The 14,754-nt window shown below is 54.1% G+C and overlaps 1 protein-coding gene across 1 annotated transcript; it reads right to left on the bottom strand.

Annotated features, from left to right (window-relative positions):
* Positions 1–1,052: 1,052 nt before the first annotated feature.
* On the bottom strand, positions 1,053–14,529 carry LOC119094605 (uncharacterized). The gene is made up of 4 exons (XM_037217668.1): positions 14,471–14,529; positions 4,607–4,792; positions 3,906–4,166; positions 1,053–1,823 (listed from the first exon to the last, which is right to left on the bottom strand). Exons 2-4 carry the CDS (start codon positions 4,787–4,789, stop codon positions 1,761–1,763), a joined length of 507 nt encoding a protein of 168 aa, XP_037073563.1. The 5' UTR covers positions 4,790–4,792; positions 14,471–14,529; the 3' UTR covers positions 1,053–1,760.
* Between the last annotated feature and the right edge of the window lie 225 nt (positions 14,530–14,754).

Below are 14,754 nucleotides of genomic sequence, written 5' to 3'. Positions count from 1 at the left end.
GGTTTTGGCCACGTGGGGAGATCTGGAGATCTCCCACCACCTCCAAGCCTGGGTATAGCCCCAGAGTCCCCTCCTAGGATGCGGCAATGTACATACGTAAGATCGCAAAACATGTGACGGCTTTTTTAGTTTTGGACTAATTAGCCCCGTGCCAGGGTCGAACTCCAGTGCTTTTCATGATGGCGACCAATAGACCGTGCCCGAATGCTGCAGAGTTTATCATAAGGGAGAGCAAGCGGGGTACAACGCTGAGGCCACCACAGAGTCTTACCATGCGCGGACCCCCATGCCTTAGTTGTGCGCAGGGCTCCGGTAGTGAGGCTCCCGCCTGGGCGCACGCCTCGGGCGGGCTCCCCTCCGGGCGCGGGGCTCCCGTGGGGCTCCCCCGGGCGGAGGGCTCCGGTGGGGCTCCCGCCCGGGCGGAGGGCTTGGGTGGGGTTCCCGCCTGGGCGCAGGGCTCCGGTGAGGCTCCCGTCTGGGCGCAGGGTTCGGGCGGGCTCCCGTCTGGGCGCAGGGTTCGGGCGGGCTCCCGTCTGGGCGCAGGGTTCGGGCGGGCTCCCCCCCGGGCGCAGGGCTCCCGTGGGGCTCCCGCCCGGGCGGAGGGCTCCGGTGGGGCTCCCGCCCGGGCGGAGGGCTTGGGTGGGGTTCCCGCCTGGGCGCAGGGCTCCGGTGAGGCTCCCGTCTGGGCGCAGGGTTCGGGCGGGCTCCCCTCCGGGCGCAGGGCTCCCGTGGGGCTCCCGCCCGGGCGGAGGGCTCGGGTGGGGCTCCCGCCCGGGCGCTGCGGCTCTGAGGTCGACCCGCAGCTGGAGGCAACACCATGCCCCCGGTGCAGCATTGCCAGCATTCAGAATAGAACAGCGAAGGGGGAAAATGGGGCTGATCGCTCAGGATGATAACGGTGTTGATAAAGATTCTAGTTCGAGGGCGCGCCGGCTGCATGTGTGGTATGGCGCCCCGCGGACCGATATTATGTACGCCATGCACAGCTGTGCGCTTTAGTAACGCTGCTTCGAGCTTCCGCATTAGCAGACGGTTCCAACCATCACACGAACCGTGCTTGCTAACGTGTATTTCCGCATTCAAAAACGGCTTTCTTGTCGAAAAGCGTATGCCCTACACGCATGCGAATCGGCGTCCTCAGTTCCGAGAGCGAAGCACAACTAGAACCGAGCTTCGGCAAAACACTCGACGAGCCGTCCGCCTGCCGCGGCGGCGGAACCGCCACAGGTCACCGACGCGGTCGAAAAGGCGACCGCCGGCCGCAGGCGACAACACAACATACGGGCCCACCCTGGCGGCAGATCACAGAAATCAGGAGGAACGGAGGCAGCCCGTCTGGCCGCCGCCGCCCGCGGCCGGGCGAGCGGCGGGCGGGGCGGAGGGGCGGCCGCGGGCCGCCTCCCCCGGCACGCCAAGAGGGGCGGAGAAGAGCACAATACGAGCGAATGCTACCGGGCGCGCCGGCCCACTGGTCTTCACGGTGAGGTACAAAAACTAGGGCCCGCCGTACGTGACGGGCGTCTATACACTTGGCAAAAAGCGAGCACAGAACCGAGGTGGAATCAATCGTCTCAAGCCACGCCATCACCGGTTCAAATAAGACCACGCATCCCTGACCGATTCCAGTCCACGCACGCCAACCGTTCGTTCGTCCGACCGCACGCGACGCGCGGCGGTAGTTAGGTACAGTAGTGGTTTTGTTCGTCCCCGCCAGATGTCTGTGCTGGCGGGGCGCTGTTTCAGGTGCGCTGGCCGCTGGGCTACCAGCAGAACAGGGAAAGTTCCGCTGACGGCCGCCAGGTGGTGACAGATCGGATCCCCTCCTGCGAAAATTCGAGCCAAGTTATGCATGCCATGTCACGACAATTCGAGCCATGTCACAGCATGTTGACACACGATATAGCCCTTGGGCATGACTGCAAGGACACGCGTTGTTACAGAGGGAGCTCAATTCCAGAACTCAACCATGTAACGGCAGTAAAACTACTAAAATTGTTTGGTCACCCTCTTGAAATTGTCTTGCAACGTCATGAAGTGTGAGTAATACAACGGATTGTGACTCTCAGAAGTGGCACCATCAATACAAGGTCTGGCTGACATGACGCGTGACACCGTGTCCCGTTAAACTATACGGCAGGTATCAGATATCGGCATACTATACATCCGATCCAGGAAAGAACACGCATTTCAGCTTGATGACGTCTTTACGGCTTACCATAACTATTCAGACCTGTCAAAAAGTGCATAGCTACATGACGTTGATACGGATGAACGATTCGAAAGGTAACCGTGGATGGATTGAAGCTCAATGTATATATTGAACAGTAACGAGAATTCGTAGTCCAGAGCCTAACTCCTACACCCACAGTGCCCTATCAGTCTACAGTCCCATGCTCACGGCCTCTGGAGACAATGCCAGCTACGGAGGATCCTTTTTCAGGCCACATACATGACGCGGCCTACGCGCGTCACATCCCCCGCGGTCAGACGCCGACCGACCATCCATGCCCAGCAGTTGGGCTCCGCACCACTGATCTAGACCGAGCGGCCCATCTCGGCTGCGTTTCCCCGATCCACGGCAGCGTCCGTGGCTGCATTTCCTCGATCCACGGCAGCGTCCGTGGCTGCATTTCCCCGATCCACGGCAGCGTCCGTGGCTGCATTTCCCCGATCCATGGCAGCGTCCGTGGCTGCATTTTCTGTCCTTTTTGGGAAACCACTGAATTTTGATCACGGAGGGCCGAGGGCGGCAAAATCTAGAGAAGCACGCGCAGAAATATGCTTAGAATTACGCACGTTGTTCCGTGCATTACCGAGGAACATTATTCACATAGATAGGACAGTAGTAGTAGCCTTATTTCTTGGAGAAAAACCAAGAGAGTGGAGGTATAGTTGGGCTAACCCAACTATATCTCCACTCTCCTGTTAGTCAACTATATCTCCACTCTCCACTCTCCTGTATAGTTGGGCTGACCCAGCTATACCCCCACTCTCTTGGTTCTTCTCCGAGGAATAAGGCTAATACTACTGTCGTATCTATGGAAATATGTTTAGCATTAGCTCGTCGAACCAACTATATCCTCATTCTCCCGGCTTTTCTCCGAGGAATAAGGCCATCACTATTGTCTTATCTATGGAAATATGTCTGGCATCAGCTCGTCGGAAGTGCAGGTTCACTGCATGCTGCATTAAACGTTATACGGTAAAAGTACCTTTCTAAGCCCAAACCAGTTGCCTCCAATATTTCCACACATTCTGCTCTCCTGCAGCAGTGTAGTGCAGTTACATTCAGATATTCTTTGAACTAACGAAAAGAAAAGTCGCAATAAAAGCTGAGGAACTTTCCGCTGCTCATTAATGGAAATCGCGATATCCAACACCAGGTAACTTGCGATCACTATTGACGGGCGTCCAAAATGATAGTCCCGACATGCATTCAGCTGATTGAACACCATCTCTTTGCTACTGTATCCAGTACGAGCAGCACGCACGGAGACGCACTTCTGCGCCAGCTAACGCTGTCGGCACGCCGACCAATTCAGCGAAGCCTGCCGACAGCGCCGCCGCAGCGCACGGCCCAAAGCCACGTCCCATGCAACGTCCTGGCAGCGCCCGCTAGCGCAGGACCTCTCTCGCCCACCCAGCGGACCACCGGCGACAACCGCCACTAGGATCACGGGACTGGGCTGTCTGGTCACGTGACCCACGGCGTTTCTCGGCTGACGCGCACGAGCCAGCGACCAAGCCGTCGGCACGCCGCCGCGATCCCGACCTAACGGGCCGCGCGGACCGCCATTTGACGCGCCATCGCATTAATGTGCAAATATAGGTGCATACATCTGCGGTGTTGCGCCGGTCCGGCGGGGCGTCGTTACGTGGCACCCGACCGCCAACCCCCGTCCAACCTGTTGCATTTTCTCGAAGTCGAGACAGGGCCGCTGCATGCCGAGTGGCGGCAGGCCGCGGTGCCGCTTCCTCCCCCTGGCGGGCGAGTCCACGTCGGCGGCGCGCGCCACGCTACGCGGCGGCGTGCTGGCGCGGCCGGGTCGATGTGCGCCAGCCGGGGGTGACGAGCGGAACTGCACGGGCGCCGGCGAGGCGGGGCCCCGTGGGCCCGCCATCTCCTCGTCCGAGCTGCAGCTCGAGTCACGTGACGTTCGCTTCACCTGCGGCAGCCGCAGCGCACGCTCAACGCTCGTCCCACGAGAGGCAGCCCGCTCAAAACTCCACGTACCCGCGAATACTCACGCTTCAACTCACGTCCAACAGCCGCAAACACAGGCGGCTTATTATCAACAGCAATGTGCTCAGGTTACACAAATCCGGCGACTCGCGTCACACCAGTCCCATGACACGACTTCCACCTAGCAGCACCCTTCGCAACACCCCTCAACCCAACAGCTTCCACTCAACACGGCTTCCACCCAACAGCTCACCCCATCGCACACAGCTACACTCCCGGCTGCCAACACAGCGCGGCGCGCAGTCACTGGCAACAGGGCCGCAGCATCGACTCGCAGGAACTACGCCGCGCAACACGCTTTCGTGCGAGCGGAGCTCGCCGCACGCTTCCGTCCGGGCGTGCTTCGCCGCTGGGGGCGCTCACCTGTGACCACTTGCGTTTCTCGCGCTCGCGGCAGTTGAAGCCCTCGAGCTCCTCCTCCGAGCTGTGGTTGGCCTCGGCCTGGACCTCGTCCAGCTCGAGGTCGGAGCTGAGCTGATCAGGCGACGGCCGGCCCGGCCCGCTGCTCAGCGGCGGCTGCACAGCCACGCTCTGCTCACTCTCCATCCTCTGCCGGACAGGGGCCGGGTCACCACACGGCCACGCTCTGCTCACTCTCCATCCTCTGCCGGACAGGGGCCGGGTCACCACACGGCCACGCTCTGCTCACCCTCCATCCTCTGTCGGACAGGGGCCGGGTCACCATACGGCCACGCTCTGCTCACCCTCCATCCTCTGCCGGGCAGGGGTCAGGTCACCACAAAGCCACACGCGCGCACACGCAACCCCCCCCCCCCCCCTCCCCACACACACACCATGCACCACAGACACGTGTTGTGTCAGGCTTCGCCACAATCATCTGTGCAGCCAGAGCCACTAAGAAGTCCGTACCATACGGCGGAGGACGTCACGGTCTGCGGAGCGGCAGAGCCACCGAGGAGTCCGTCACATACGACGGAGGACGTCACTGTCTGCCGAGCGGCAGAGCCACTAAGAAGTCCGTACCATACGGCGGATGACGTCACGGTCTGCGGAGCGGCAGAGCCACTAAGGAGTCCGTCACATACGACGGAGGACGTCACGGTCTGCCGAGCGGTCTGGACGCCATTTCCGACCATTGGCTGTCGTTACGACGTAACGTCAACCCTTATATCGATGTCAATTGCGCGTCCAAGATGGGATAGGACTCAATTCCTCCGAAAACGTTGCATTACTTTGGACACTGTTCAGAGAACCCTTCGCATTCTGCACCAGCGTTAGTGCACGAATGCACAAGGTTGTGACAAAAACAACCCTTTATCAAATACTTGCCTTAAGCACAAAGACCATTCGATCACACCGTTATCCCATGGACTAAATGTCGTGCTCTTCAGTCACCTGGGTACGAAGAACCCTGAGTGTTCCTGTGTCATGCATTCACTTCATTTATGGCGTGAACAGCGGCGAGGGCGCTGATTCCTATACCCCTCCACTTCGCGCGCCGTCGAAAATGTCTCCCGTCCCCCAGGTGTCTTTAAATGGCTTTTTCACGCCCAGATGTGCCAGGCGTTACGGCCGGCCACTGAATTAAGGAATGTAACGTAACGATACATGAGCATGTCCGCCTGCACACTCCGGGACTAAGCCGTCACCAGCCTGTTTTGGACACCGTCTGTCGTCGCCACCATCGATCCGTATCAGTTTTGAGCCGGGGCTCATTTACGGGCAGTGCCACATGATCGGACCGCGAGGCGCCTCACTCCCCTCGGCCACTGGCGCCGCAGCGGTCGGCACGGGTCAGCACGGGCCAGCCACAGACCCCCCCCCCGCGGCCGCCGCAAAAGAGCGGTGAGGCCACCGTTCGCCGCGTGGCCCTCGTCTGTGCCGCGCTGGGGTACGGCCGGGCGGTGCCGGACGCGGCCAGCGGCACCGTCCCGAAACACAGCCGCACCCCTGCGCTCTCACCACGCCGCTCAGGGCGCGGAACCACCGGCACGCTGTCCGAGCCGGCCGTCCGAGCCGCGCCGCGGCCCTACCTCCGCCAAAACTCCAGCGAGCGCGACCCCCCGGCCGCGGAGAAGTTCCACCGGCAACCCGCACGTCGACGAGCCATGGATGCTTGGCACGTGGCCACTACCATGGGAGCGCCACTCGCTGTACCGGACAATCACCGGGGACGATAGCAATGCGCTGCGGGCGGTATTACATAACATTAACGGTACCAGCTGACAACATTCACCGAATCCGTTATCCAACTGCCTGCACATTGTGACTTTTGGACTTACCAGTAAAAAAAGAAAAAAAGAACTTAACAAAAGAATAAACAAGAAATGGGGCGTTGATAATGACCGCTGTGGCACATCAAACGTATTCCGTTCGAGGCTTCAATGCGTTGATGTGTCAGCCTCAATACTTTGCACCGTATTTGAACTTGCATCGCACGTCCACCATTTGCAGCTTGGCACGCGCTTAGATTCTGTGGGGCCACCACAAACTGGCTGGATCCACCGATTCCCTGCAAGGCACTGCTTTCCACCGCGAGTGAATGTTAATCTCATGGACTTGAAACCAACGACGACATCCCATAATGCACGTCCCCATTCTGGAACCAAAAGCTGGGAAGCATCCGTCAGAAGACGGCCGAGAGCATTGACGTCACTGCCATTCGCGCCACAGAGTCGGCGGGAGAGTAACCTGACCCCAGAGCACGCTGTGACACACCCAGCTAAGAGCACAACGCTCCCAGATCTTCATGGTTTGTTTATAGAGGTTTGTTGGCGCATCTTTAGCTGAGAACGTATAAACAGCCCAACACGTACACAGGACAGCGACAGGGACAGAGTACCCACATACAGGCTAACGTGTACACAGGACAGCGTCCGGGGAAGAGTACCCAGGTACGGCCTAACGTGTACACAGGACAGCGTCCGATACAGAGTACCGGGTACCGCCTAACGTGTACACAGGACAGCGTCAGGGACAGGGTACCCAGGTGCGGCCTAACGTGTATGCAGGACAGCGTCCAGGACAGAGTGCCCAGGTACGGCCTAACGTGTACACAGGACAGTGTCCGGGACAGAGTACCCAGGTACGGCCCAACGTGTACACAGGACAGCGTCCGGGACAGAGTACCCAGGTCAGCCACTGTCCTTTGCATCGTCTGCCGCCAAACCAACAGTTATCCCAGTCTAGCCGTCCCCGCTCGTGGCCCTGAGTCACACCCTTCCCAGCTCGTGGTGCCCTGACTCATACCCTCCCCAGTGGGTAGTACCCCCAGTCCGGCCGTCGCCAGTCGGAGTCACACCACCCCCCAGTGCCAGTAACGGCCACCCCGGACAGGCCCGGCCGGGACGCGGGCGCCCGCCTCCCGTTTTTACCGTCAGCAGATAGCATCTGGCATTCAGGCGGGGACGGCCGGGGGCGCGCGGGGACAGATAGCTGGCCGGGGCAGCCGCCAGCGTCGACTGGACCCGAACCGGGCGTCGACCTTGGACGGCAGGGCACCGGCGCGACCGGCCGGCGCCCGGCGGCGGCTCAGGCACGGAGGGGAGCAATGTGCGGGGAGTGGAGGGGAAGGAGGGGGATGGAGCTCAGTCTGGCCCCTGGGTAACACCGCCTGGACACCGGTGACCCCTCCCGCAGCATACCTCACCAGCTCGGCGGTGCCCTGGGTCACAGGTCGTCAAATGGCGAGAACATGAGTCATACTGTATTCGGCCGGCGACTCAGCCAAGTCTGTCATGGCCAGCCGAGTCCGTTAATGCAAGTATTGGTCAGCAATCGCTGGATTAAGCTCAGGCCGCTTCACATGGTGTAATCGGTTTTATGGTTACACCTCTATAAACCCCTGCAGGACGGCCCGTGCCCGTTAGGATCGCGCAAAAATTGAAACGGTAGGCGCTCAGCGCTGACGACACACGACAGGTACGTTAAGATCCCGAGTACGTACGTAAACCCAGCATTGGACGGGGGGGGGGGGGGGAAAGGGAAGGTGTGTCAAATCTAACCACTGTACAATATTCGCGGTAATTCAAAACGCCTCGAGATATCGCTACACAATTTAAAGTAGTTGTCAATTGATGAGTTCTGCGTCTTGCGCCAAAATAACAAATATGATACCATAAACGGTCCAGTGTGAGTGGCACGGCGACGTCAGGTTTGCCAATTGTTTTGGGAAAAGGACACAGCCGTACACAAATTGACAAGAGGCCGAACGAAAGAACACATTTCACATGTGCAAACCGGAGATGTGAGCCATTGGTCCATCATTCATATGCCTTGCCGTTGTATTGCTTCGATGTTGCACAATTACGCGGTGGCATGTCAAATAACAAAAAAGTTGATAAAAAGTACGCTCAACAATTTTTGGCCTCAGACTCCAACTTATGTTAACACGAAAAAAAACCTGTCCTAGATACGACTATGAAGGATGCCTGTACCAAGTTCCCAGCAATCATCTGTACCGATGACTGCGTTATGGCTTGGAATGCAGCACAGCGCACGTTGCCCGTGCCCAGGTGGGCCAGGACCCGCGGCGGCGGGCGGCGGGCGGCGGGGCGCACGCTCAGGTCAGGTCGGCCGTCGGCGGCGCGTAACGTTGGACACCTTCCCATGCAGCATGTTTGATCAGGGCGCAATGATTTCACACCATGAGATACGCTTCTAAATGAACGGCGTTGTTGGAGAGGTCAGACGCTCCAAAGCGACATTTTAGGAATTTTGCCCTGACCTACGACCTTAATACACACTTACTGTTCAGTGACTCACACTGTCATCCATTGCGGAATGACACTTATCGAGATCAATTTCAGACCGATCACGGGTTGGTACGTTGGTAACCTGCTTGAAAATAACGGAATTGTAAATCCGGTGGTCAACAGTTACGCACCCCGCTATTGACATCTGGCCGTATCGAGAATGCTCATCCATCGAGAACGCCCAACCGCGTCATCCCAGCGCACCCTGCTATTGACACCTGGCCGTGTTGAGAATGCTCACCAATCGAGAGCGCCCAGCCGCGTCACCCAAGCACACCCCGGTATTGACACCTGGCCGTATTGAGAATGCCCACCCATCGAGAGCGCCCAGCCGCGTCACCCAAGCGCACCCCGGTATTGACATCTGGCCGTATTGAGAGCGCTCACCCATCGAGAGCGCCCATCCGCGTCACCCAAGTGCACCCCGGTATTGACATCTGACCGTATTGAGAATGCCCACCCATCGAGAGCGCCCAGCCGCGTCACCCAAGCGCACCCCGGTATTGACATCTGACCGTATTGAGAGTGCTCACCCATCGAGAGCGTCCATCCGCGTCACCCAAGCGCACCCCCGTATTGACATCTGACCGTATTGAGAATGCCCACCCATCGAGAGCGCCCAGTCGCGTCACCCAAGCGCACCCCGGTATTGACATCTGACCGTATTGAGAATGCCCACCCATCGAGAGCGCCTAGCCGCGTCACCCAAGCGCACCCCGGTATTGACATCTGACCGTATTGAGAGTGCTCACCCATCGAGAGCGCCCATCCGCGTCACCCAAGCGCACCCAGCTATTGACATCTGGCCGTGTTGAAAATGCTCACCCATCGAGAGCGCCCAGCCCCATCACCCCAGTTACGTTCGTTACACGTGCTATAACTAGGCATGGATGTAAAAATGCGAATAACCTCCAGCGTCGCAGTTTCCGGAGCAGGTGAACCACACGACGTGCTTCTCCGCTCTATTACGTGCTATTTTTCGGATAAAAAACAAGGTGGAATTACTTGGGGCACCAGTGAGCCTCCCCAAAGAGATAAGGGAAATTCGCTGCATCTAAGACTGCCCATATGAGGTGCACATATTTACAGCCTCTCCGCAATAAATACCCGGCTTCTATTTTCCGGGCCAAGGCCATGCTACCGTATCGCGTCGGTCATTGCACCGCCAGTAGCCGAGCCGTACCATCCCAGCCTGGCCGTAGCCGACTCGTCTTCGGGGGCGACAGCCACTCCGAGAGTGCCTCGTAAGAGTCCACAACTACGCAGCTGAGCACTCGACATGCTGTCGGCTAGGCTCGTCAGCGTGGCCCAGCACGCACAGGCCCATCCTCTAGGAGTCGACATGGCCCATAACGTCAGACATCTAAAAACAGATCCCACATACCTCAAGTCCGGGGACAATTCTAGAGGGAGCGGGACGTGCTAACGCACGTACAGTCATCTACTCCCGGCCATATCACACCACGCACCCCTACAATACTGCTTGTGCGCATCAAAAACCGCGTCCACGCACCCCTACAATACTGCCTGTGCGCATCAAAAACCGCGTCCACGCACCCCTACAATACTGCTTGTGCGCATCAAAAACCGCGTCCACGCACCCCTACAATACTGCTTGTGCGCATCAAAAACCGTGTCCACGCACCCCTACAATACTGTTTGTGCGCATCAAAAACCACGTCCACGCACCCCTACAATACTGCTTGTGCGCATCAAAAACCGCGTCCACGCACCCCTACAATACTGCTTGTGCGCATCAAAAACCGCGTGGCGGCAGTTTTCTAGAGTAAAGGAAACTGATAAATTTCAACCCTGGGAAAGCCGGAGCTAAAAAAACACGTTCAATCACATCAATGCAGAACAGCTGACACATAACGAATACGCATTTTGCTCAGCTAATGGCGCCGTAACGCTAGCATAAAGTACTGCCATAATGCTGGAGCCAGTGCACAGAACTGCCTCCTCGTGAGGCAGTTTGATCATCAGCGATCAATGGTCAAGCCAGCCATAAACGAAAATATTGTAACGTCAAGAACGAACGATAAACCACACAAAAGAAACCATGTAAGTTACGATGAAAGGTACATTTTTTTGCGCTCTTTTTTAACTGCCTTCTAGGCTGACCCGACATTTGCAAATGCCCATTGTGAAACATAAATTCCACCTTGAAAATACATTATACTATGACTACTATATCCCTCTTTAGCACAAGGTAGGCTTGGTCCCTCGTAAGAAGTCGTGACCAAAGTCATGAAGCTGTGCATCTGGAGATCCAGTGTATGATATGCAATAAGCAGCTCACAGACATCTGCATTGGACACCTGGGAATGTCACGGGACTGAGGCTCCAAACGTAACATGACGGGTCTCATTTTCTACCCACAGCAGGCGTGTGACGCGCATGTTATGCACATTCAATGACCAACGAACTACCACCCTGAGCCCATGAGATCGAGCCCACCAGATTTTCGTAACGCTCCCGAAACCTTTGTTACACCATAAAATTATGGTGCAGAGAGCGCGCATGCACGGCTTAGCACACCACTCAAGCAGATATGCACGTGTTCTCTCACACACACATGCTTCCAGACCACAAACATGCACACCACACACTTACATATACATGTGGGCATTCACGTCCTTCCTGCACGCACCATTCACGGTAAATACGTGCTGTGTGTGATCGAGGTAGGAGCTCGCAGCGGCAATCGTTCCAAAACGAACCCGCCATAACTACGCATCGTGGGTCTAATATGGACCATGCTGTAGATATTATTATATGCAAGCAATTATTTGAAGTGATGTGCTCGTGCACATGACAGGCTATGCTCATGTGACAGGTGTGACTGCATATGGTTGCCAAATATTATGTGCAATTGATCATCATACACATCATCTTTATGTTTATGTGTTTATTGTTCATCATACACATATAATTTATGTGATGATTACAATTGTGTGATGTGATTTGCAAATAAATTGGGGAAAAAAATATGTTAAAAAATATGTTGGCCATCCATCCCTATGTTCTATCACAAGCACAACTTCTTGGGATGCTTGATATAATTTGTACACAATAATGGGCAGAAGAAGTAACAACTTTTGGGACATTCCAAACTAACTGTAAAAGACACAAAATCTCTGTTGTGAAAGCCACTGAAATCACATTTTGGGTATATTGTTTCATTTCCCCTCCCCAATGGATGGGCCATCTACCATCTAGTAGTTACAAACAACATTGATCTGCAACACCAAAATGGGGGCAAGGGAAATAGAGAGGTGGGACAGGGGGGCTGAGGGCCTCCCCCCCCCCCTTGTGTTTTCTGATAATTTAGCATTGACCCTATGGACAAACAATGGAAAGCAGTACCCAAACATGACAATGACCCCTTCCCAAATTTGGGAGGACTTGCAGTGCTACCAAAGCACAATCACACCTTGACACACTCCTGGAAAATCACAGGCCATCACAGGCACAACAAGTAAGGACTTGAGACAACCAGACTGCTATATCTTCAGAATCCACAAAGTGTCTGCACGGAATGCTTCATTGTTTCTCTGGGATGAGCACACAACTGTAATTCCCAAAGCAGTCAAGCTTCCCATGCCAACCATCCAACATATTATCACTTTTGCAATCTATCTCCAGCAATATTGCTGTGGACTAAAATGCATCATCATCAAGAGGAACCAGATGGTGTTTGCCTCCCATAGAAGCCAAATCCATGTACGATTATTTGAGTATGCGGATACAACTCCTGGGATAAGGGGAGATACTAAAACAATCATGCCAGTCTGCTATATTTTGTTATATACTTAACTAAATAATTTTTTGGCAAGCCCAACTCCTTTATGGCTGATTCAGAGCTGAGTACATCCATGAGATCCTCTGTGAATAGGTGAGCTGACACTTCAAAAAGCCTTGAGAGAGAACCATGGGCACCATTCATGTGAATACACCAGGCTGAGTATGCAACCAAACATTCAGGCTTACTTCAACTGATTCAAATGACAATTAGACACAACTATCAGTCATTCCTCACCATGGCTTGAAATGTGCTTCATAAAAATATCAGGGAAGGAATGAAACCACCAAGTGAAAGAATTCATCACAATATCTGATGCAGCAAAAATGCTAAGGAGCTCTGAAACCTTGTTAAATACACCAGGGCAGTTTGAGCCTACATAATGATGAATAGTTTAGCACAGGCAGGACAGCAATGGCATAACTTCAGTAAAAAACCTTACCCCAGTAATTAGATGGATGCTAGAGACAAACTGAGGAAGGCAAAATATAAAACACAAAAACATACATGAAAAAGTTAGGATATCCATTTATGCCTATTCAATCAAGCACAGGCAAGACAATATAGTACCTTCATAATTTTAATTTAATCCTCAGTTTAGTGTTGCATAAAAGCTAATCACAAGCATAATTCACATTTACATGGTAATGCCTACATCATTGCATTCTGGCAATGCAGCCATTCCAATATATCCCTCTCTTAAAGTGCAGGGATATTGCAAAAATACAATGAACTAAAATACATATTGAACATGATGACATATAGATAATCAGAAGAACAGCAATGATTATTCCACATTCTGTTAAATAGGTAGAGGCAATCTGGTGCCTTGGAGGCTATTCAGTACCTGCTTTGGATATGTGTCTGGACAGACCATTCGTATGCACTGGGCATCAGCTAGTTAGACAGTCTCAAGCACTGACATACAATATTTCAACACAAACATATCATAGCAGCTTTGGATTTTATCAAAAAAGGTTGTTTTGCCCAAGTTATAATGACACCCTGAGTAAGGTCACAATAGAGAAATGGTAGAGTAGAATAAAAAGGAGATAGTTTAATGGATTATTCATTGGTATATAGGCATAAGAGCAAATCATTCTCAAGTTAATCAGCTATTTTTAAAAGGACTTGCAGGCTTTTTAGCTATGTTTTCATAAACTGCCAGACAGTTTGCATTTCAAATAATAAAACTGGAGATGTTTGAAACCTACAAAATGACCAAACACCTCATACATTAGGCACAGCATGAACAACTAGCTTCTTACACCTCTTTTCAAGTGCCAGCAATGCACATCAGGGTTATGCTGCTAAAATTGATAATGCCAAGCCCATACCACAACTCAGAATCATCATTTCTTTGATGCTTGGGAGAAACATGCTCAATAAATGTCTCATTTCAACCATGTAGGTGTTTAACCCCTTAATCACATGCCTCACCCAACTGCACTACTTTTGCCAGGCCAATTCTCCTGATATTCAAGCATTGCTTAAAGCGCTACAGTTGAATTATCACACACTTACATGTACCCTTCTTTGAGGTAGTTCACGTTTTCAGCGAACGGTAAGGCTGATGGTAGCGCGGACCCGGGACTCACGAAGTGTGCGAACGCAGGATGCGGCCGTGAAGACAAAGGAAAGTTTTGCAAATACATAAAACTGTTGGTGAAACATCACGTACAATACCAGGACAGCTTCCATACATACCAAATTATCATTATATAAGTGATCAGCGCCAGAAAAATAATTTTTCGGCCTCTCGTACCTGGGCGATTTGCCCAAGGTCAAATTTACGCACGCGAACAGACGAACAGCGACGCGCACAAAAACCCGACGACGTCCGAAACCTTGCCACAAAAAAATACAGCCTTCAGCCAAAATATGCAAGGCTTACCTGTCTATATGGGCCTTTGAAGATGATTTGGTTTCACGTCTGTCTCAATGCTTCCGGACGAGCGGGGATCGCACCTCCTCCCCGCACTCTCCCCGCG

This window comes from Pollicipes pollicipes, unplaced genomic scaffold (assembly GCF_011947565.3).
Source record: "Pollicipes pollicipes isolate AB1234 unplaced genomic scaffold, Ppol_2.1 Scaffold_4002;HRSCAF=4701_pilon_pilon_pilon, whole genome shotgun sequence".
In the NCBI taxonomy this organism is placed as follows: domain Eukaryota; kingdom Metazoa; phylum Arthropoda; class Thecostraca; order Pollicipedomorpha; family Pollicipedidae; genus Pollicipes; species Pollicipes pollicipes.
This window is presented reverse-complemented; position numbering and strand designations above follow the sequence as displayed.

Coding starts and splice junctions, on each gene's coding strand:
- LOC119094605 (XM_037217668.1), bottom strand. CDS start 4,789: ATGGAGAGTGAGCAGAGCGTGGCTGTGCAGCCGCCGCTGAGCAGCGGG. Junction 4,167..4,606: donor AGAAACGCAAGTGGTCACAG/GTGAGCGCCCCC, acceptor CGGCTGCCGCAG/GTGAAGCGAACGTCACGTGA. Junction 1,824..3,905: donor ACTTCGAGAAAATGCAACAG/GTTGGACGGGGG, acceptor GAATTTTCGCAG/GAGGGGATCCGATCTGTCAC.